At 49.4% G+C, this 23,941-nt stretch overlaps 1 protein-coding gene across 1 annotated transcript in view; it reads right to left on the bottom strand.

Annotated features, from left to right (window-relative positions):
* LOC308162487 (RNA ligase 1-like) overlaps nt 1–23,462 on the bottom strand; it is a gene marked incomplete at its 5' end in the record, with an annotated part of 40,292 nt that extends 16,830 nt beyond the window's left edge. Inside the window, 3 exons of the mRNA XM_080536637.1 lie at nt 4,335–4,430; nt 17,070–17,187; nt 23,373–23,462. Coding sequence (XP_080392763.1) covers nt 4,335–4,430; nt 17,070–17,187; nt 23,373–23,462 — 304 coding nt within the window. The remainder of the gene's footprint in view (nt 1–4,334; nt 4,431–17,069; nt 17,188–23,372) is intronic.
* Between the last annotated feature and the right edge of the window lie 479 nt (nt 23,463–23,941).

Genomic DNA, 23,941 nt, shown 5'->3' with positions numbered 1-23,941 from the left:
GACAGTACTGTTCTGACCAACAACGCAGTGAGGGATGGGAGGAGACCAATCAACTGCCTGATTACCGTGGAGGGAAGTGCCACCGTTACTTTAGACCAGTGGTTCTCAACCTTTTTTGGGCCAGCGCCCCCCTGTCCATTATCCAGGTCTCTTACCGCCCCCCATCAAAAAAAGTAGGCTTATTTTCTTCCCTGAATATTAATGTTGACTAATATTCTGTGTTATATCACAGAACAACAATAACACAGCAGCGATTTCACACATGTCCGGTGCAGAACAAACAGTAGGCTACAAAACTGTATATTACAACTAACATTGTTTGTTTTTTAAGTGTGCTGGTATTGCATTTCGCCAAATTGCTGTTTTATGATGCTAATCATGTGGTGGTGTCACAATATGGCGGCAAACGCTAGGGGGCTATTATTTAAATATTTTATTTAGTATTCTATGGTATTATTTTCATAAACTGACCACTTAGTTCGAATTTCTCATATCAAAACATAACAAAGTTCCAAAGTTCAGAGCTCTGCGACCGCTCAGAGATGGGCGCTCTGACTGAAAAGATGGTTTGCCCGAGCGAACTGACCGTTCGTGCATTTACGAACGTACCTGTAATAACACTGCTGACAGCTGATCAATCGCAAGCAGACAGAGTAGTGGTTTCCTATAGCAACAAAAGACGCTGACAGCTGTTCGGAGTGCTTATGTGTTCGTTTCCAGGACATCAGAGGAGCAACATAAAAATCAGAGGATCACTAAAAAGCGATCGTATATTTTAGTTTGTAAACGTTAAGACGAACACATCGCAATGCTAACCTCAGAATGGCACTAGGGATAACATCCACAACAACACTTAACAGTAATACATTTATGTAATATACTGTGATGAACCTGCGAGGGGAGGGGACATTCGTAGCTGATTTCTCCAGGTTAGATTATTGGTAAACGACAGAGAACTTTCCGGACTGGTTTATTACGATCGCTTTTTTGAGATAGGTTGTTCCTGCTGTGATGTTCTGGTATGGTGGTATGGTATAAGGCAGGGGTGCCCACACTTTTTTGAACCAAGATCTACTTTTCAAGTAGCCAGTCTGCCAAGATCTACCAGTCTAGTTTAAACATAGCAAACGTACACGCACATACTACAAACACACACACACACACACACACACACACACACACACACACACACACACACACACACAGTTCCCAGCCTGCATAGTACAATACACTTTCTCTCTCTCTGTCACACAGCCACACATGAGAAGACCATCACAAACCCTCCCTCTTTGCTATTCTCACTCACACACAGACACACTCACACACACAGACACACAGACACACACACATACACATACACACACACACCTGGGTTTCCGTTAACCGGCAATTACCGGTCTTTGTCCGGTAAATTTTGTTGAAGTCCGACATATTGAAAAGTCGTCGGACATATTGTCCGGTGAAAATAATTCCCTTTGAATACAATTCGCTAAAGTTCACATTCTGATTCCTTCTATTTTAAAAAAGACGAATATATAGGCTATGTATTTCTTTTATTATGATATGATTTGACACCGGCATGATGATGACTCCTAATGTGTAGGCCGGCCTATGCGAAACAGCGCACAGGTGCCACATGGGATTGATGCCAGATGGGATTACAGCTTAACCAGTCTATTACCGCTTAAACACAGTAGCCCATTCGGCGGTAACCCATGCCTATCTGGCAACCCTGCCAACCCGTCCACCATAGTAATACGGTTTCTTGATTTCCCATCTATGGGTGCGTTCGTAAACACGCTCTGGAAATCCGATCAGCACTCGCGGAACGCCTCTCGTCCAATCGAACGACTCGGTCGCTCTGTGACATCGAAGCCAGCGTGCGCTCCGGCGCTCTCAGAGCGTGTTTACGAACGCACCCCTAGAAGTTTCTAGCCAGCTAGCTGAAGCTGCTACACACACTAGAGCCATGGCGACCGAACGGCAAGTTAAACAACATACTATAAAAGTGACATTGTTTTACTCATTACTCATACATTTGTTGTCATTCAGTTATACAGTTATGTTCTTCCCATTGTCATACTCCCGAGCTAAACGAAATGCCTTCCCAACCAGCGAGACTTATAGAAATGACGTTGTTTTATTGATAAAAAAAAAAAGGGTAAAACTGGAAAGAGAAAATAGAAAACTCACATTAATCCCAAACAATTTAACAAACTTCAGTTAACGTAATGTGGAGTCCGTTCATTGATCGATGCTGTCTGTTCAGTTCCCAGTGAGGCGCCCGTTCAGCGCTGGACCCGTTCAGCGCTGGATTTGACGCATGGCATAGCGCGCATCCGTCAAATCATGTTATATTATTATATATTATATAGCTCGCATCTAATCGTATCGGATGAGAAATAGACATTAAATGGCATATATAGGCCGCTACACAACAGTAATCACCGCGACAAACAGCTATATTAGATTTGGAGAAAAAAAATATATGATTTTGCAAAAAAGATTTTTTATTATATTTTAATATGATGACCGGAATATATCACGTTTGTCCGGTAAATCGAATTCTTCCCGGACACGATGTCCGACGGCAAATTTTTCTAACGGAAACCCTGACACACACACACACACACACACACACACACACACACACACACACACATTTGCCAGTCTGCATAGGGAGCCATAGCACAAACCCTCCCTCTCTCTCTCCCCCCCCCTCTCTCTCTCTCTCTTACACACACACACACACACACACACACACACACACACACACACACACACACACACACACACACACACACACACACACACACAGTCTCTTTTTCTCACTCACACACTGACAGCCAGTCTGCAGTACCATAGCCAACTACTGATCCAACAAACAGAAAAGTAAACCAGATACAAAACAGGTAATTCCCTAGTTTGAAAGGAGGAAATAAATGCATTTCTCTACCTTAGTGGGAGACCTGGCACTGGGAGGAGGCAGCTAGTTTCTAGTAGTCAGGGCTGTAGGAGCTGGTTGCAAGGTGTAGGCAGGCTGCAAGGTGTCATCAGCCACTGTGGATCTGTCATCGAAAAGGCAATCTGCAGCCTCGAGAAACGCTTTTTTCACAATTTCGCCGTCTTTGTTTTCTTCTTGTGTTTAACAAGAACGTGACTGACGCGATAAGAAGCTATCGTTACAGCCGTACGTTTTCGCTCTTTTGCCACATTTCCCTTCTTCCAAACAGCCATCATAGAAACAGCCATCATAGAAACAGCCATGATAGAAACAGCCATCATAGATCTGCAGATCAGACAGACGCACTTCCAATATCACATTGTGTAAAAAAGTCCTCCTCCCATTCTGGATGGAAGTTGTACGTTATTGGTTTCTTACTTGGTCCAGCTTCCCCACTCATTTGTATACCCTTTCTTTAGTACTAAATAGTAAATAGTAGAAATTGGAAGGCTAACTATTAGTCTCGCCGGTATTTAGTATTTTGTAGTTGGCGCTGTTGACTGCGCATGCGTGGTGAACCGTGTGTTAGGTGAAAAGATCAGATCGCAGACTGGCTTACCTGTACGTCAATCAAGTGGCAAAAGCCATAGTGAGGATGGATGATAGGCACATTTATTTATTTTGTTCTCCTTTTGGGTTTTGTTCAATGCCATGCGATCTACCCATACTACCTTTGAAAAGACGGTTTGTCCGAGCGAACTGACCGTTCGTGCATTTACGAACGTACCCGTAATAACACTGCTGACAGCTGTTTTTCATGAGAAAAATACTTTATGCGTGACCGCCCCCCAAGAACACCTCAACGCCCCCCTTTAAAAAATATTTGTTCCAGCGCCCCCCGATGTTGTCTGAACGCCCCCGTTGAGAAACGATGCTTTAGACGTATATGTTCTGTGCTATATGATGGCTACTGCCTGATGTCTGCATGTTTGTAGCATTTCTCTATTGTTTTTGTTCTGCTATGTGTTTATATTGTAAATAATTGATTTTGGTGTTTCCTGTCTCATGAACACTTGTGTAAGATTTAGTGCACTACAAAAACAAAGACTACAATTCCCTTGATGCCTAGCCACTAGGTGACGTGTTTGACACAGGTGTTGTGCGTTGGCTTAATCAAGTGATTTGAACCCTTTATACCACGGCATTCACTTGTCTGCTCCAAGCCTGAAGAAGGTCTGTGACCGAAAGCTCGCAATAAACTATGTTTTTTTGCACAGTGTTTGAGTGTGCGGATGCTGTTATTTTGCACTCTACGGGAACCGCCACCATGAAAGACAATAAGACATAGGCCTCTTAACATGAAGCACATTGCAGTTAAAACCCTGAATACCTTTGCAGATGTTGTGGGAATGTTGATGCTTCCTGAACCTCTTCTCCGCCTGCTTGTTGGGCTTCCTGTCTAGCCGAGCCCAGAGATACGGATGGCCTGAAACAGACACACACGTTAAGATGTTTAGTCCTGAAACAGACACACACGTTAAGATGTTTAGTCCTGAAACAGAGAAACACGTTAAGATGTTTAGTCCTGAAACAGAGAAACACGTTAAGATGTTTAGTCCTGAAACAGAGAAACACGTTAAGATGTTTAGTCCTGAAACAGAGAGACACATTAGATAATAATACTAATACTAATAATACATTAGACTTATATAGCGCTTTTCTAGACACTCAAAGACACTTTACAAATGGAAAAGATTGAGTAGTAAAAATAAAAATAAATAAAAGTAAGTATAAAGTCAAAGACTCAACCAGAAGCTTGTGGATGGAAACCAAGCGCCTAATTGAGGTGAAAAGGCTCATGGGACATGTAACCAAATATCAGCATTGCTGCATGTAGATTTTTGACCCAGCAGATTTGGTCACATTTTCAGAAGACCCATAATACATTAATAAATTAATAACTATATTTTTTGGTGACAAAGAAGTATGTGCTCCAATATATAATAATAAGAGTTGTAGAAATGATTGGAAACTCAAGACTGCCATGATGACTATCTAATAAACTCAAGACTGCCATGATGACTATCTGATAAACTCAAGACTGCCATGATGACTATCTGATAAACACAAGTTGATCCCTGTTAAGATCAGGGGTTTTCAGGGTTTTTCCTGCATTGAAAAGTCTTAGGCGGCCCACCTAAGGCTTCTAGGAGAAGAAAACCAAACCATAAAGCCTTTGCACAAGAAAAACACGGTTCAAAAGTGTCCATGCATTTACTGCTGCAGTTCAGTGATCCCAGCAGCAGGTGGTGCTAGACTATCGTTAGGTTACAGCCGTGGAAGACAAGCAAGTGTCCATAAGCAGGTGAGCCCAGTGATCATACAACAGAGTTGGACTTTGGGCCAACATAAAACATAAAACGTTGATTCTCAAACCAATAAAAAAATATTTGAAAAACGAGAATAGAGCGTTTTTTATACATCTCAATAACGTCAGCACAGCGATTCTAAGAACAAGCACCGGGTTTGCGGACGCACTAAAACTGTGTTCCTGCGTGCCTGCACCTCCTCTTCTACCACCTACACCTCCTCTACCACCTACACCTCCTCTTCTACCACCTACACCTCCTCTACCACCTACACCTCCTCCTCTACCACCTACACCTCCTCTTCTACCACCTACACCTCTTCTACCACCTACACCTCCTCTTCTACCACCTACACCTCCTCTTCTACCACCTACACCTCCTCCTCCTCTACCACCTACACCTCCTCTACCACCTACACCTCCTCTTCTACCACCTACACCTCCTCTACCACCTACACCTCCTCTTCTACCACCTACACCTCCTCTACTACCACCTACACCTCCTCTACCACCTACACCTCCTCCTCTACCACCTACACCTCCTCTACCACCTACACCTCCTCTACCACCTTCACCTCCTCCTCTACCACCTACACCTCCTCTTCTACCTAGGGTTGGGTATCGTTTGGGTTTTATCCGGTACCGGTACCTAACCGATACTTTAAAAACGGTACCGGTACCAAAACGGTACTTAATTCGGTACTTTAGATTTTTTTAAATGACATATATACAGTATATAATAATACAACATCAAACAGCTTTTCGACAACATCAAACAGCTTTTCACTTTTTTATTGCTGAGGCACAACATATATTAGTTAAATATACACTCAAATTAAAATAAATGAAAATAAAACTCCTGCTGACTGAGGCACAATATACATATATATAATATTACAGTTAAATATACACTCAAATAAAAATAAATAAAAATAAAACTCCCACCTCAGCAATTCTTTTGCAAAAAGATCAGCATATTTGCCGTCCCTGGCAAAATACGACACCTCTCTTGACTATGACTAGTCTATGACTAGTAGCATAGAACCGAATCTGCTCTCCCTGAAGATGCCGTCACTTTCCCTTCCGTATCCCCCGACATCCACCATGGTAAACCGATATCTGGCGTCGCAGGTAGCCATCAGGACAATGGAGTGGGTACCCTTGTAGTTGAAGTAGTCGCTGCCGGCGTGCGCCGGTGCCTTGATGTTCACGTGTTTTCCATCTACGCTGCCGACACAGTTCGGAAAGTTCCACGGTCTACTATGACTTTATCCCGTGCGTTGCCAGGTGTTTCATCAAGTTAGATGTGTTCCCTGCTTTACACGCGAATGATTTTAAGCATTTTGAGCACTTCGCGTTGTTTTCATCGAGTCGGGTGAAATGCAGCCACACTTTAGAACGCTGCTTCATTAGGGGCTTCGGCATTCTCAGTGACCTCGTAGCTAGGCTAGCTAGCGAAATTCGATAATATGATTATGATGATGATGATAATAATTAGGGATGCACGATATTATCGGCACCGATAATTATCGGCCCGATATTGGGAAATTAATGTTATTAAATATTTATCGGTTTTATACATTTTAGCCGATATAGAGCCGATAATATGAAGCCGGAAATATTTCCGGTTACGGTTGTCGCGCTCATGATGCTATCACCATGACGCCAGCAAACTAGCCGACACGTTAGCATCGTTAGCACTGTCTTCATTCCCGGCGTTCATAACGTTTGATATAGGCTGCGTTCGTAAATTCACTCTGAGACCGCCGGAGCGCACAATGGGTTCAACGTCATAAAGGGACCAAGTAATCTGATTGGACGAGAGGCATTCCAAGAGTGCTGATCAGACTTCTAGAGCGAATTTACGAACGCAGCCACTAGCCAGATAGCTACCGTCGCTAAACCTGTCAGACGAGACCGTTGTCTGGAAAAATGGGACAATTGAATGTTATTATAAAGCTACCAGCGAGCTATATGAACTCATACTGAACGATGTTACGAAAACATGCACATTTTGTTTTTCCATGTCAGTGCAATTTATTTTTAATTCTTATACAAAACGTTTGATGGGCTTTATCACAACCTACCTCATCCTCATGCACTAAAAGTAGCATAGCCCTTTTCAGTTGCTTTATTAAGCATACTAGTGTAGCCTACTATGTGCCTTGTGTCATTCTGTTTATCTGCAGACTAAGCAGCCAGAGGCTTTTGGTTCTATAAAAGTCTTTATTGTTGTATTGACTGTGTTACGGCTGGGCCTTCACACACGCCCTCCCCCGCCCCCACAGCTCGAGCACCCGCCCCCACAACTCGAGCACAGCGTGCTCTCCGCCGCAGGTGAAGCTCGTTCCCGGTAATTGGATGGTTATCCAGCCACAGCCAAACCAGCACACCTGTCTCCACTCCCAATCAACCCTCTGGCTACATCTACCCTGGACTCCCTTCATTCATCGTCAGTTCTTCCCTAAGAATGACCTGGCAAGTATCCTCTGTGACTAGTCGTGAACTTTGCTCTCGTACCTAATTTTGTGATTCGTTTATATCTTATGTACTGGCCTACCGTGGAGACTTACCCTGTTTTTCTGTTCCTCCACAGCCCACGCCAACCACTACCGCCAGCCCGCCAGGTTGAAACCCCCGGACTCATCCTTTCAGTTTTTCCACTGTAAATAAATACCCTACGGGGCTTCACAGTATTCTGCCTCCGTTGTCGTGTCCTTGAGCCCCCTCACCACCGTGGCATAACAGAAGAACTGACCATGCAATTGGGCTCAGACGACACGAAGGACCGGGCACCATCTCCCACCCCTGGATCCGGTCCGACGGCTATCCAAATCCTCGCTGAACACACTCACCTCCTCCAGGCGGCCGCTACAGCGTGCCAGGCCCTGAACACTCGCATTACAACCCAGGAGGCTAACCAGGAGCACCGCGCCACCCAGATGCAGCACCTCATCACTACGACCCAAGCGCTTACGGCACAGGTGGCCGCGCTCGCAGCCTTTGCCCCCCCCCCTGCTCTCCCTGACCCTGCCCAGCTACCGGCACCACCTACTGGACAGCCACGGGAGCCCCACCTAGCCAGCCCCCGCCCCTTCGACGGAGCCTTCGCCCAGTTCCGAGGCTTCATCCTCCAGTGTGAGTTGGTGTTCTCGCATCAGCCCAGCCAGTTCTGGTCGCCGGCAGCCCGGGTGGCGTTCATCACCAACCTCACCACCGGCGACGCCCTGAATTGGGTCCAGGCCACCCTCTGCGCCCGCCCTGACCTGTTCGGTGACTACGCTACCTTCCTCACGGAGTTCAAGAGGGTTTTCGACCACCCCACTGCAGGACAGGAGGTCGGGGCGCGACTGATGTCACTCCACCAGGGGAACCGGACCGCGGCGGCCTACTCTACCGAGTTTCGCACCCTGGCAGCCGGAAGCGGATGGAATGACAGGGCACTGCGATCTGCTTTCCGCCAGGGGCTGAGTGAGGTCATCAAGGACGAGCTCGTCCGGGACAGACCCGCCACCCTGGACGAACTAGTGGCCCTAGCCATCGACGTTGACGAGCGCTCCCGGGAGCGTCGGAGAGAGAGAGGGCGCTACCAGACCAGCTCGCCACGCCCCCAGGACCCTATCGTCACAGCCAACCCCTCCTCCGCACGGGAGTCGACCTACACCCCATCCACTGGCGAGGAGCCGATGCAGCTTGGTCGAGCCCGCCTCACCACGGCGGAGAAGGAGAGGAGAAGGGCCCAGGGCCTGTGCCTCTACTGTGGAGAGAAGGGACACCTCCGTGACACCTGCCCGTCCCTATCAAAAGGGTAGGCTCACCCGAAGGGGGAATCCGGGTGAGCCGTGTCTCTCAATCCCCACCTACCACCAGCCCAGCCAGGTTCTCTGTCACCCTCTCCTGGCAGGGGCAGAACCTCACGGTCGAGGCCATCATTGACTCGGGAGCAGACGAGAACTTCATGGACGCCCAGCTGGCCCGCTCAGCTGCCATTCCCCTCGTTGCCCTCGAGACCCCCCTCTCCGTCTCAGCCCTAGACGGACACAGCCTGGGGCCTCTCACCCACCGCTCTACACCCCTCTCCTTGACCGTCTCTGGGAACCATGTGGAGGAGATTCGGTTCTACATCCTCAAAACCCCCCAGTCCCCGCTCATCCTGGGACGACCGTGGCTCGAGCTCCACATTCCCCATGTCAGCTATGGTGAGGGACGTATCCTGAGCTGGAGTACCGCATGTTACGCCCGGTGCCTCCGTGCCGCCCATACCCCCTCATCGCCTCTGCGACCGCCTCCGGCTCCCCCTGACCTCTCCTCCATCCCAGAGGTCTACCACGACCTCGGAGAGGCCTTCAGCAAGGAGCGTGCTCGCACCCTGCCCCCTCACCGGCCCTACGACTGTGCCGTCGAGCTCCGCCCTGGCAACAAACTTCCAGTCAGTCGCCTCTACAACCTTGCCCCCCCGGAGAAGGCAGCCATGGACACCTACATCTCCGACTGTCTGGCTGAGGGGCTCATCCGTCCATCACACTCCCCGGTGGCAGCGGGGTTTTTCTTCGTTAAGAAGAAGGATGGAACCCTCAGGCCATGCATTGACTACCGTGAGCTCAATGCCATCACCGTCCGGAACACCTATCCTCTCCCCCTCATGAGCTCCAACTTTGAGCCCCTCCTTGGGGCCACCATCTTCACTAAGCTGGACCTCCGGAACGCCTACCATCTGGTCCGGATTCGTGAGGGTGACGAGTGGAAGACGGCGTTCAAGACCCCCCGTGGCCACTATGAGTATCTCGTCATGCCCTTCGGTCTCACTAACGCCCCCTCTGTCTTTCAGGCCCTCATGAACGACGTCCTCAGGGACATGCTGGACATCTTTGTCGTCCTCTACTTAGATGACATCTTAGTATTCTCCAGGAACCCTGAGGAGCACATCCAACATGTCCGCCTAGTCCTCCAGCGCCTACTGGAGAATCGCCTTTTTATTAAGGCTGAGAAATGCTCTTTCCACACTCACTCTGTGGAGTTCCTGGGTCTCATCGTGGAGGGTGGGTTGACTCGCCCTGACCCCAAGAAGACTCAGGCCGTCGTCGAGTGGGGCCAACCTACCACCCGGAAACAGCTGCAGTCCTTCCTCGGCTTTGCCAACTTTTACCGGCGATTCATCCGGGACTTCAGCCGGGTAGCCGCCCCCCTCACTGCCCTCACCTCCCCCCTGCGCCAGTTCACATGGACACCTGCAGCCAGCGCGGCCTTCAGTGAACTGAAGAGGCTCTTCACCTCGGCGCCGGTCCTGATAAACCCAGACCCCTCTAGGCCCTTCATTGTGGAGGTGGACGCCTCAGACACAGGCGTCGGTGGTGTGCTCTCTCAACAGTCGGAGGACCAGACCGTGCACCCCTGCGCCTTCTACTCCCGCCGTTATACCTCCGCCGAGGCCAACTATGACATCGGGAACCGCGAGCTGCTGGCGGTGGTGGAGGCGTTCCACGAGTGGCGGCACTGGCTGGAGGGCGCAGAGCACCCCTTCACCGTCTGGTCGGACCATAAGAACCTGACCTACATCAAGTCGGCCAGGCGGTTGAACTCCCGTCAGGCACGCTGGGCCCTGTTCCTCGGGCGGTTCAACTTCCTCCTCACGTTCCGTCCGGGCTCCCTGAACGCCAAGGCGGACTCCCTTTCTCGACTCCATGCTGCAGAGGAGGAACCCACCACTCCTGACACCATCGTTCCATCCTCCCGGGTCGTTGGAGTGGTCACCCTGGAGATCGAGGCGGTGGTCAGAGCTGCACAGCGCACCCAGCCAGATCCCCGACCGGGGTCCCCCGGCCGTCTCTTCGTCCCGGACGCCGTCAGGACCAAGGTGATGCAGTGGGGCCACGCCAGCCGCTTCGCCTGCCATCCTGGGGCCCTACGCACACTGTCCTTCCTGCGCCGGCGGTTCTGGTGGTCCACCATGGCCGCGAACGTCAGGGAGTTCGTCTCGGCCTGCCCTACCTGCGCTCGCAGCAAGGCATCCCACCGGCCGCCTTCAGGACTGCTGCGGCCTCTACCCGTGCCCGGTCGACCGTGGTCCCACCTCGCCATGGACTTCGTGACCGGCCTTCCCCCGTCTCTAGGCAACACGGTCCTTACCATCGTGGACCGCTTCTCCAAGTCCGTGCGGTTGGTAGCTCTGGCAAAGCTACCGACCTCGGCGGAGACGGCGGAGCTACTCACCACCCACGTCTTCCGCCTTTACGGGCTTCCCCAGGATGTGGTTTCCGACCGTGGCCCCCAGTTCACGTCCAAGGTGTGGCAGGCCTTCTGTTCTGGGATTGGGGCCACGACCAGCCTCTCCTCCGGCTACCATCCCCAGACCAATGGGCAGGCGGAGAGAGCCAACCAGAGCCTGGAGTCGGCACTCCGCTGCATGTCCTCCCTCCATCCATCCTCCTGGAGCAAGGACCTACCCTGGGTGGAGTACTCTCTAAACGCCATGGTAAATGAAGCCACCGGCCGGTCCCCCTTCGAGTGCTCCTTGGGGTACCAGCCACCCCTGCTTTCTACCCAGGAGGGCGAAGCGTCGGTACCATCGGTCCAGGCACACCTCCTTCGCTGTCGTCGGGTCTGGACCTCCGTACGCTCGGCCTTGCTTCGGGCCACCGCCCGAACTACCCGAAGCGCCAACCGTCGTCGCACTCCAGCTCCTGTGTACCAGGTGGGCCAGAGGGTCTGGCTCTCCACGGCGGATCTCCCCCTCAATGTCCCCTCCCGGAAGTTGGCGTCGAGATACATCGGCCCCTACGCCATCGACCGGGTCATCAACCCCGCTGCCATCCGGCTGGTCCTCCCTCACTCCCTCCGTCGGATCCACGTCTCCCGGGTTAAGCCCCATGTCGCCAGCGACCTGATGCCACCAGCCCCTGCACCGCCCCCTCCTCAGTTGGTGGATGGCCACCCCCAGTGGGCGGTAAGGAAAATCCTCAGGGTTCGTCGCTGTGGCCGGGGTTTCCAGTACCTGGTGGACTGGGAAGGATATGGCCCAGAGGAACGGAGCTGGATTCCCCGGTCCCAGATCATGTCCCCAGTCCTCCTCAGGGACTTCTATCGGGCCCACCCGGATGCTCCGGGCCGGTCGCCAGGAGGCTCCCCCTCGGGGGGGGGTCCTGTTACGGCTGGGCCTTCACACACGCCCTCCCCCGCCCCCACAGCTCGAGCACCCGCCCCCACAACTCGAGCACAGCGTGCTCTCCGCCGCAGGTGAAGCTCGTTCCCGGTAATTGGATGGTTATCCAGCCACAGCCAAACCAGCACACCTGTCTCCACTCCCAATCAACCCTCTGGCTACATCTACCCTGGACTCCCTTCATTCATCGTCAGTTCTTCCCTAAGAATGACCTGGCAAGTATCCTCTGTGACTAGTCGTGAACTTTGCTCTCGTACCTAATTTTGTGATTCGTTTATATCTTATGTACTGGCCTACCGTGGAGACTTACCCTGTTTTTCTGTTCCTCCACAGCCCACGCCAACCACTACCGCCAGCCCGCCAGGTTGAAACCCCCGGACTCATCCTTTCAGTTTTTCCACTGTAAATAAATACCCTACGGGGCTTCACAGTATTCTGCCTCCGTTGTCGTGTCCTTGAGCCCCCTCACCACCGTGGCATAACAGACTGATGCACTTTATTTTTGACACTTTTTTGATCTAATTACTCTTAGGTGAGCCTTTTTTGTTTTCATAAAAGGAGGCCAGATCTTGGCTAAAAAAAGCATTGTGCACTGTCTATAACAGATTTTGTTTGTTAGAGGAAATAATAAATGAACATTTGAAGAGTCAGAAGTGTTCTCTTTGTTGTGTTAACAATAGTGATGTAAGTTAGATTTGGTGAGATCACTATGGAATATTAAATCATCAATCTTTGCTCACTACATAGCCTTTCTTACCTTCAGGTGTGCATGAACTACAGGTTATCAACTGTGAAATTATATCTGTTCTCATATCTGTTCTCATATCGGTTATCGGCCACGAGAAGCGGGTAAACATCGGTATCGATATCGGTTGGAAAAAATGCATATCGTGCATCCCTAATAATAATAATAATAATACAATTCAGATAATATAATAATTTAGTATAAATTCACTAACTATATTACTACACTTACTATAAACTCACTCTTCTTAACTCGTAACACAACTGATCAGCTCACTACCACGACACGCACTGATTGGAAATTGAACAGGCGATGTCACGTCACGACTCAGTCACGTGTGGTTGACTGTTGCATGACACCGGACACCAGGGGGAAAAAAAATAGAAAAGTACCGAAATGAGGTACCGAAATCTCCTTTGCAATTCGGTACGGTAAATACCGAATGTAAAGTAACCGGTACCTACCGGTACCGATTTTCGGTACCCAACCCTACTTCTACCACCTACTCCTCCTCTTCTACCACCTACACCTCCTCTACCACCTACACCTCCTCTTCTACCACCTACACCTCCTCCTCTACCACCTACACCTCCTCTACCACCTACACCTCCTCTTCTACCACCTACACCTCCTCAGCGAGGAAAAAACTTTTTTTATTTTTTAAATGGACATGAAAAACGTCCACTCTTCTATAGGAGATATCTGTTCAAACGTCCTTGGTAAACAGACTGACTTATATTGCGCCTTTATCCAAAGAGCTTTACAACGGCCTCTCATTCACCCATTCACACACACATTCACACACCAATGGCGGCAAGATGCGATGCAAGGCGCCGGCCCGCTCACTGGGAGCAATTTGGGGTTCAGTGTCTTGCCCAAGGACACTTCGACATGTGGCCAGCCGGGGCTCGAACCGCCGACCTGCCGACCTTGCGATCATTAGACGGCGCCTCTACCTCCTCAGACACAGCCTCTACCTCCTCAGACACAGCCTCTACCTCCTGAGACACAGCCTCTACCTCCTCAGACACAGCCTCTACCTCCTGAGACACAGCCTCAACCTCCTGAGACACAGCCTCTACCTCCTCAGACACAGCCTCTACCTCCTGAGACACAGCCTCTACCTCCTGAGACACAGCCTCTACCTCCTGAGACACAGCCTCTACCTCCTGAGACAAAGCTTCTACCTCCTCAGACACAACCTCTACCTCCTGAGACACAGCCTCTACCTCCTGAGACACAGCCTCTACCTCCTGAGACAGCCTCTACCTCCTGAGACACAGTCTCTACCTCCTGAGACACAGCCTCTACCTCCTGAGACACAACCTTTACCTCCTGAGACACAGCCTCTACCTCCTGAGACACAACCTTTACCTCCTGAGACACAGCCTCTACCTCCTGAGACACAGCCTCTACCTCCTGAGACACAGCCTCTACCTCCTGAGACACAGCCTCTACCTCCTTAGACACAACCTCTACCTCCTGAGACACAGCCTCTACCTCCTGAGACACAGCCTCTACCTCCTGAGACACAGCCTCTACCTCCTGAGACACAGCCTCTACCTCAGCCTCTACCTCCTGAGACACAGCCTCTACCTCCTGAGACACAGCCTCTACCTCCTGAGACACAGCCTCTACCTCCTGAGACACAGCCTCTACCTCCTGAGACACAGCCTCTACCTCCTGAGACACAGCTTCTACCTCCTCAGACACAACCTCTACCTCCTGAGACACATCCTCTACCTCCTGAGACACAGCCTCTACCTCCTGAGACAGCCTCTACCTCCTGAGACACAGTCTCTACCTCCTGAGACACAGCCTCTACCTCCTGAGACACAACCTTTACCTCCTGAGACACAGCCTCTACCTCCTGAGACACAACCTTTACCTCCTGAGACACAGCCTCTACCTCCTGAGACACAGCCTCTACCTCCTGAGACACAGCCTCTACCTCCTTAGACACAACCTCTACCTCCTGAGACACAGCCTCTACCTCCTGAGACACAGCCTCTACCTCCTGAGACACAGCCTCTACCTCCTGAGACACAGCCTCTACCTCCTGAGACACAGCCTCTACCTCAGCCTCTACCTCCTGAGACACAGCCTCTACCTCCTGAGACACAGCCTCTACCTCCTGAGACACAGCCTCTACCTCCTGAGACACAGCCTCTACCTCCTGAAACACAGCCTCTACCTCCTGAGACACAGCCTCTACCTCCTGAGACACAGCCTCTACCTCCTGAGACACATCCTCTACCTCCTGAGACACAGCCTCTACCTCCTGAGACACAGCCTCTACCTCCTGAGACACAGCCTCTACCTCCTGAGACACAGCCTCTACCTCCTGAGACACAGCCTCTACCTCAGCCTCTACCTCCTGAGACACAGCCTCTACCTCCTGAGACACAGCCTCTACCTCCTGAGACACAGCCTCTACCTCCTGAGACACAGCCTATACCTCCTGAAACACAGCCTCTACCTCCTGAGACACAGCCTCTACCTCCTGAGACACAGCCTCTACCTCCTGAGACACATCCTCTACCTCCTGAGACACAGCCTCTACCTCCTGAGACACAGCCTCTACCTCCTGAAACACAACCTCTACCTCCTGAGACACAGCCTCTACCTCCTCAGACACAGCCTCTACCTCCTGAGACACAGCCTCTACCTCCTGAGACACAGCCTCTACCTCCTGAGACACAGCCTCTACCTCCTGAGACACAGCTTCTACCTCCTCAGACACATCCTCTACCTCCTGAGACACAGCCTCTACCTCCTGAGACACAGCCTCTACCTCCTGAGACAGCCTCTACCTCCTGAGACACAGTCTCTACCTCCTGAGACACAGCCTCTACCTCCTGAGACACAGCCTCTACCTCCTGAGACACAACCTTTACCTCCTGAGACACAGCCTCCACCTCCTGAGACACAACCTTTACCTCCTGAGACACAGCCTCTACCTCCTGAGACACAACCTTTACCTCCTGAGACACAGCCTCTACCTCCTGAGACACAGCCTCTACCTCCTGAGACACAGCCTCTACCTCCTGAGACACAGCCTCTACCTCCTGAGACACAGCCTATACCTCCTGAAACACAGCCTCTACCTCCTGAGACACAGCCTCTACCTCCTGAGACACATCCTCTACCTCCTGAGACACAGCCTCTACCTCCTGAGACACAGCCTCTACCTCCTGAGACAAAGCCTCTACCTCCTGAGACACAGCCTCTACCTCCTAAGACACAGCCTCTACCTCCTGAGACACAGACGCCTCACCCCATCCTTGCTGTCTGCCGTAGCGGTGGCGTTGAGCTAGCCCTCCGCTGGCAGGAAGCACCCTGTAAACATCTTGGTCTGTCATTAGTGAGCTTGCTTCAGCAAGTCCAACTATTGTTGTTGCTCATGCTTCTTTACTGATGATTTTTCAGCCGATTTTCTCACCGCTACTAATAGAACTTTGTTTTGATGCCTATTGATGCCTATTGATTTTGTTTTGTTTTGATGCCTATTTGTTTTGATGCCTATTTGATGCCTATTGATTTTGATGCCTATTAAAAAGTTTCTTTTGAAACTAAAACAACTCAACTCCTCAACATGGTGAATGCTGCTTTGACATTCTGGAAACTCCATTTCCAACTGTCATGGGACTTTCAGAACTCTTCAGTTATGGCTGTGTTCGTAAATTCGCTCTGAGAGCGCCGGAGCGCACACACAGTTTCTTCTATAACTTGTTTTTTCAAGTTCCATTTGCAATTAACTCCATTAACTCCATTAACTCATGTTTTAACTCCATTAACTCCATTAACTCATGTTTTAACTCCATTAACTCATGTTCTGCACCATCTCACTCACCCTTATAGGTTGAGATGTAGCAGCAGGTCCCATCCAGCTTCTCGGTAGCCAGGGCAGAGTCAACGTCCGCTTCCAGAGCGATAGGGTTCACATCACCAGTGGCTACAACCTGAAATTGCTGTAAAACAACCCAGAGAGGCACCTTGTATTAGAGAGGCACCTTGTATAAGAGAGGCACCTTGTATTAGAGAGGCACCTAGTATTAGAGAGGCACCTAGTATTAGAGAGGCACCTTGTATTAGAGAGGCATCTAGTATTAGAGAGGCACCTAGTATTAGAGAGGCACCTTGCATTAGAGAGGCACCTTGTATTAGAGAGGCACCTTGTATTAGAGAGGCACCTTGTATTAGAGAGGCACCTTGTATTAGAGAGGCACCTTGTATTAGAGAGGCACCTTGTATTAGAGAGGCACCTAGTATTAGAGAGGCACCTTGCATTAGAGAGGCACCTTGTATTAGAGAGGCACCTTGTATTAGAGAGGCACCTTGTATTAGAGAGGCACCTTGTATTAGAGAGGCACCTTGTAGTGGACCAACAGAAACACATTCAGTACGCATGACGTTGTGGAACCGTCAGAAATAAATATATTGTGTATTATTGTACCTCTCTGACATGTAGGTAGCATAATAATACTACTAATAATAATAACTTTATTTGTATAGCGCTTTTCCTGCAAACGTTGCAGCTCAAAGTGCTTTAATCATTATATAAATCATCATTTAATGATTTACTCATTTAAAGGCAATATTAAAAAGATGGGGTTTTTAGTCTAGACTTGAACATATGTGCTGAGGTTGCATCCCTATTGTAAACTGGCAGTGAGACACAATCTGGAGCATAAAATGAGAATGCAGCCTCACCAGATCTCTTCTTTTGTACATGTGGTACACAGAGAAAGCCAGCGTCAGAAGACCTGAGAGCTCTATTGGGCTGATATGCTAGCGAAATGTCTGAACATATTCTGGTGCTGTGCCAGTGAGAGCTTTATAAACAAGCAGAAGGATCTTGAAATCTATTCTGAACCTAACAGGAAGCCAGTGTAGAGTCACTAAGATATGAGTTATATGAGTATAGGGACCAGAGGTGCAATACTGCCAAGAGGTTTTAAAGCTGGCTATCTCATATTAGCTAAATTGCACCCATGAAGTATATAACATAATAATAATTTGGAGTATTGTGCAAAATAAATCAAAACCCGGAAATGACCCGGAAGTAGACGCTACCCGAGTAGCTCGGTACTGACACTGACCCTAACCCAACAGAGCAGACAGACTACAGACTGGACGAACAGACAGACTACAGACTGGACAGACAGATGAGACGCTAATGCCAGCGATAAGAGTCTCTGTTTAGCACTCTGCTCCATCTGTAACAGAACAACACACCTGGTCAGGTGATCACCACCAGACAGCTGATCCACTGGCTGTATCAATGTGCACACACACACTTGGTCGCCATTCACAAAGCTGAGCTTTATTGGTCACGTTGTACATTCAACATGCAGTAGCTGGTATAGCGCCCCTACAGGCCACTATCGGTACATCTCCCTTTTTCTAAGGATTAAGATGAAGTTGATCTCAGAGAATAACAGTTCACAGATATTACAAGTCTATATCTATAGCTTAGCATACGTACTAGAATTCTCAAGATGTACTCTCCAGCTTGTACAAGTAAACAATGTAACGGTACTCTAAACAGTACAATTATTACACTTCTCTTAACTCTTTCCTTTTTTTTTTTTTTTTTCCAATGAAAACAAACTGTAATGGAACCATACAGCATCAATTCACAAATAACCTGAGTCCAGAAACAAACAGTAATGACCCTGAGAACAGAACTCCAAGTCCGCAATAAAAAATAAAATAAAAATAATAAACCCACCCTTTCTGTGCGTGTTATTAGCACTCCTCTACAAGTCTCCTAGGTTTGACAATGGACCTACTCGGCCTTTGAACCCGCTCCACCCCAGGGGAGGGTGACTCGACAGGAGGGCTGTCCGTGTCTGATTGAGTATGCCCCCCTTCTATTTGCTCTCCCGGAGTCTCCCTGTCATTGCCATTCTCTGCAGGCTGTGGTTCTGGGCGTGGAATCTTCAACAGGTGTCTCCGGTTCCTGCGGATTGTATTGCCATTCTCGGTAAGTACCTCATATGATCTTGGAGCAGTCTCTTTAAGGACCTGTGCGACCGGTCCCCATCTTCCTTCGCATCTGACTCTCACTAGGTCCTCTCGTTCAAGAGGTCCCAAGGGCCGTGCTCTTTTGTCATAGGCACGTTTGGACCGGTCCTCTCTCTGTGTGGACCGGTGCTCTCTCTGTGTGCGGTGGTCAGCGCGCTGGAGCAGGTGCTCTGCTGACGGCAGCTTTGTCTTGAGCCTCCTGTTCATCAGCAACTCTGCTGGTGAGCGGCCACCTTCCAGCGGTGATGCTCTGTAGTTGAGGACTGCCAGGTACGGGTCCTCACCCGCTTCCGCTGCTTTACTTAGCAGTCGTTTCACGATTTGCACTCCCTTTTCCGCTAGACCATTTGACTGCGGGTACAGTGGGCTTGAGGTTACATGCTTGAATCCATACTGTTTTCCGAACTCTGCGAACTCCTGGCAGCTAAACTGCGGCCCATTATCACTTACTAAAGTCACTGGAATACCGTGCCTTGCGAAAATAGACTTAGAATGAGCGATCACTTGCTTTGCTGTGGTATCAGACAACAGCGCATACTCTGGATAGTTTGAATGGTAGTCCACTATGATTAAATAGTCTCTCCCTTTCAGCTGAAATAAGTCTGCACCTACTTTTTCCCATGGCTCGGTTGGTTTGCTATGAGGCAGAAGCGGCTCTCTAGGCTGCATATATCTATGCTGTTGGCAAATCCCACATCGCTGTACTACAGTCTCAATATCTCTGTTCATGTATGGCCAAAACAGTACCTCACGAGCCCGCCTCTTGCTTTTCTCTATTCCCAAATGGCCCTCTTGTGCTAACTTAGCCATCTCTGGTCTCATGGAGCCGGGAACTACTATTTTGTTACCTTTAAGGAGTACCCCGTCGATCACTGTCAGTTCATCTCTAGTGTGACGATACGGACTTGGCAGTATCCTGGCCTCATCTCCTGGTGAGAGGATGGCCGCTATGACCTCCTGCAACTCTCTGTCGCTTGCTGTTTCCTGCGCGAACTGGGCCCATTTCTCATTTGATGCAGGCAGCTGGGCCTTCACACAGTCCACATGGATTTGCACCTCCTGCTCGGTGCTGCTCGGGCCCGTGTCACTCAAACTCGCTCTGCTGAGAGCGTCTGCCACTATTAAGTACTTTCCTGGAGTGAACTCGAGCGTCATGTGGTACTTCTGTAGCCGTAACATGAGACGCTGGATGCGTGGCGGTGCATCTCCAAGTGGCTTTCTGGAAATGGCAATAAGCGGCTTGTGATCAGTCTCTAGTATTATTTCCCTGCCGTAGATATATTCATGGAACTTTTCACATCCGAAAACCGCGCCTAATGTCTCTTTCTCAATTTGCGCATAGTTGCGCTCTGCAGATGACATCGTTCGGGATGCGTAAGCGACGGGAAACCATTCTGTGCCGTGTCGTTGGAGCAGCACCGCTCCGAGACCCTCTTTGGATGCATCAGTAGAGACTTTGACCGGTTTGTCAACATCATAGTACTTTAACACCGGCTCTCTGATCAGGTTGGCCTTTAACACCTCCCACTCATTTGCATGTTCGTGTTCCCACTGCCATTCGTTTTGCTTTTCCAGTAGACTACGGAGGGCCTTTGAGCTTGCAGACAGATTTGGTATGAACTTCCCCATGTAGTTGACTAACCCTAATGCTCTTTGCAGGTCTGTTTTATCTTTTGGCGCTGGCATCTCTACTATTGCCCTTATTTTCTCTGGATCAGGCTGTATCCCTTCCGCGGACAACTTGTCACCTAGGTAAGTAACCTCTGTCACCCCAAACTCACATTTCGACTTGTTCAGTTTAAGCCCTGCTTTACGTGCTTGTTCTAGCACCCCGCGTAGCCTCTCGTCGTGTTCTTCTTTTGTTGTGCCCCAGACCACTATGTCGTCAATAAACACACCCACACCCTCCATACCATCAAACAGCTGCTGCACTGTTTTGTGGAACACCTCTGGAGCTGAGCATATCCCAAACGGTAAGCGGAGAAAGCAATGCCTTCCAAATGGTGTGTTAAAGGTACACAGTTTGGAGCTGTCTTCGTCTAGAACGATCTGATAGAACCCTGATGATGCGTCTAACTTAGAAAAGAAACGCGCGCCTGCCATAGCATTAGTTATGTCTGAGTTAGTTGGTAGTTTGTAGTGTTCTCTTTTGATCCACTTATTCAGGTCTTTTGGGTCTATACAGAGCCTCAAGTCACCATTCTTTTTCTCAACTATCACCAGAGAACTGACCCACTCAGTCGGTTCCTCTACTTTCCTCACTATGCCCTTCTCTATAAGGGCTTGTAGTTCTGCTTTCAGCCTAGCTTTAAGGGTCACCGGCACCTTCCTTGCCGGGTGGATGACAGGTTCCGCATTTGCTTTTAACTGGATTCTGTACTGCCCAGGTAGGCATCCAATACCACCGAATACGTCTCTATATTGCTTCCTTATTTTTTCTGTGTCAGCTACAGTCTCATGCCGTTCCTCAGCTGCACCACTAGGTGTCACTACAGACCTGTCAATTACATGCACTCTTTTGATGAGGCCCAATCTCTCACAGGATTTCAGACCTAATATGGGATGTCTATCACCCTCAACCAACACAAACATAGCATTAACAGAGTGCCCTTTCCTTGACAGTGTGACCCTACATACCCCTTTTGTAGGAATCGGTTCATCATTGTACGTTCTCAGATTTACCTTTTTCACATGCACTTTTGGCTTCTTGTACAGTTTATTAAAGTCTTTCATCGTCAGTATGTTCACCTGAGCCCCCGTGTCCAATTTCAGAGGAATTGTCGTTCCATTGATTTCCAGATTGGCTATCCACTCCTCCTTATTGTCCTCGTTCTCCACAGTTCCCACGAACCACTTCTCATTATCCTCGTCTGTGTTGGTCGTGTCGCTGCCTTGTTGCACCACCTGTACTTTCTTTGACAGGCAGCATCGGGCGTAGTGATTCTTCCTACCGCATTTGCGACAGTCCACACCGTAAGCCGGGCAGTTATTCGCTGCATGTCTGCCCCCGCATCTGTCACAGTCTGTGTCCTTTGTGGGCCTGGGCGCGCGGGACTTTCCTTTGCTGTTCCACTTGCTAGCGGCCCTCTCATGCACTCTCTCATGCACCGCGTCCACCGATGCTGGTTCGGGCTCGAATGACTTGAGCTGCATCTTGGCGCTCTCTGACGCCTGGCAGATTTGTACTGCCTTCTCCAGGCTCAAATCGGATTCTCTGAGCAGTTGCATTCTCACCTTCTTGTCGACAACGCCGATGACGACCTGATCCCTTATTAGCGAGTCACACAATGTGCCAAAGTTGCACGACTGGCTTTTCAGACGCAAGTCCGTGACAAACTTCAATGGATTCTGACTCGGCCTGTACTCTGTTGCGAAAAACATACCGTTCGTACGTCTCATTTTTCCTAGGTGTGCAATATTCCTCAAACTTTGCTAGCACTGCTGCATACTTTTGGTCATCGCCCTCAGGAAACCGAAACGTGTTGAAAACGTCCCTCGCGGCTCTGCCTGCCACTGTGAGAAGCAGTGCTACCCTTCGACGTTCATGTTTCGCCTCTTCCAGACCGATTGCCAACACGTACAGCTCAAAACTTTGCTTGAAAGCTTTCCAGTTCTCGCGGACATTTCCACTTAACTTCAACTCGTCCGGCGACCGAATGTTATTCATCTTTGTAGGCTAGTGTCACCCCACTCCTGGTACCATGTATCAATGTGCACACACACACTTGGTCGCCATTCACAAAGCTGAGCTTTATTGGTCACGTTGTACATTCAACATGCAGTAGCTGGTATAGCGCCCCTACAGGCCACTATCGGTACACTGGCTGCGTTCGCAAACTCGCTCTGAGAGCGCCGGAGCGCACACTGGGTTCAACGTCATAAAGGGACCAACGTCATAAAGGGACCAAATCATTTGATTGGATAAGAGGTGTTCCACGAGTGCTGATCAGATTTCCAGAGCGGATTTACGGAGCGCAGCCCCACTGATCTGATCCAGCCAGCAGTCACCTGCTTACAGAAGTCAGCTACATGTGACATGTGACACGAACACAACATGGAAATACTCCATCAAACATGTATCTAAGTATGAAAGCTAAGACGTGTAGGGTTCGATTCAGTCACCGACCTGACCCTCGCGCTTTGTGGACTGTTCGTGTTTCACTTCGGTGAGAAACACGCACGGGATCTTCTGCTGCACGGAGCCGAGCCGACGCATTATACAAGGTTGATAGTTTATAAATAGTTTATGTAAATACCTGCGTTTATTTATAACTACTGTAAATACCTGCGTTTATTTATAACGGGAACGACAATCGGTTCATATTCTGGTCAGTTCGTATCCATGTGTGTGTCACCGAATGACTGTGGAGCTCCGCCCACCTACTTCCCTTGAGGACGGAGGGTTTCTTCAAAATAAGAGCACCCAAGTTAGACTTCAAAATAAGAGCACCCAAGTTAGACTTCAAAATAAGAGCACCCAAGTTAAACTTCGTTTAGCACTTAATCATGGTAAATAGGGAACAAGGAACCATGAACTGTTAAATTCTGCCTAGTCCTATACTGTACTCTGACTAACAGAAATGACGATTAAAGCATTCTCTCAAGTTGCTTACACTTTTATTATAACTCCGTGTTGACATTCTACATCCAGCTCTCCACATGGCTGTGTCACACTCAACTTCGTCCGTGCAGAAA

This window comes from Nansenia antarctica, assembly GCF_963989245.1.
Source record: "Nansenia antarctica genome assembly, chromosome: 7".
Taxonomy (NCBI): Eukaryota; Metazoa; Chordata; class Actinopteri; order Argentiniformes; family Microstomatidae; genus Nansenia; species Nansenia antarctica.
The sequence above is the reverse complement of the archived record's forward strand: the minus strand, read 5'-3'. Positions and strand labels throughout refer to the sequence as shown.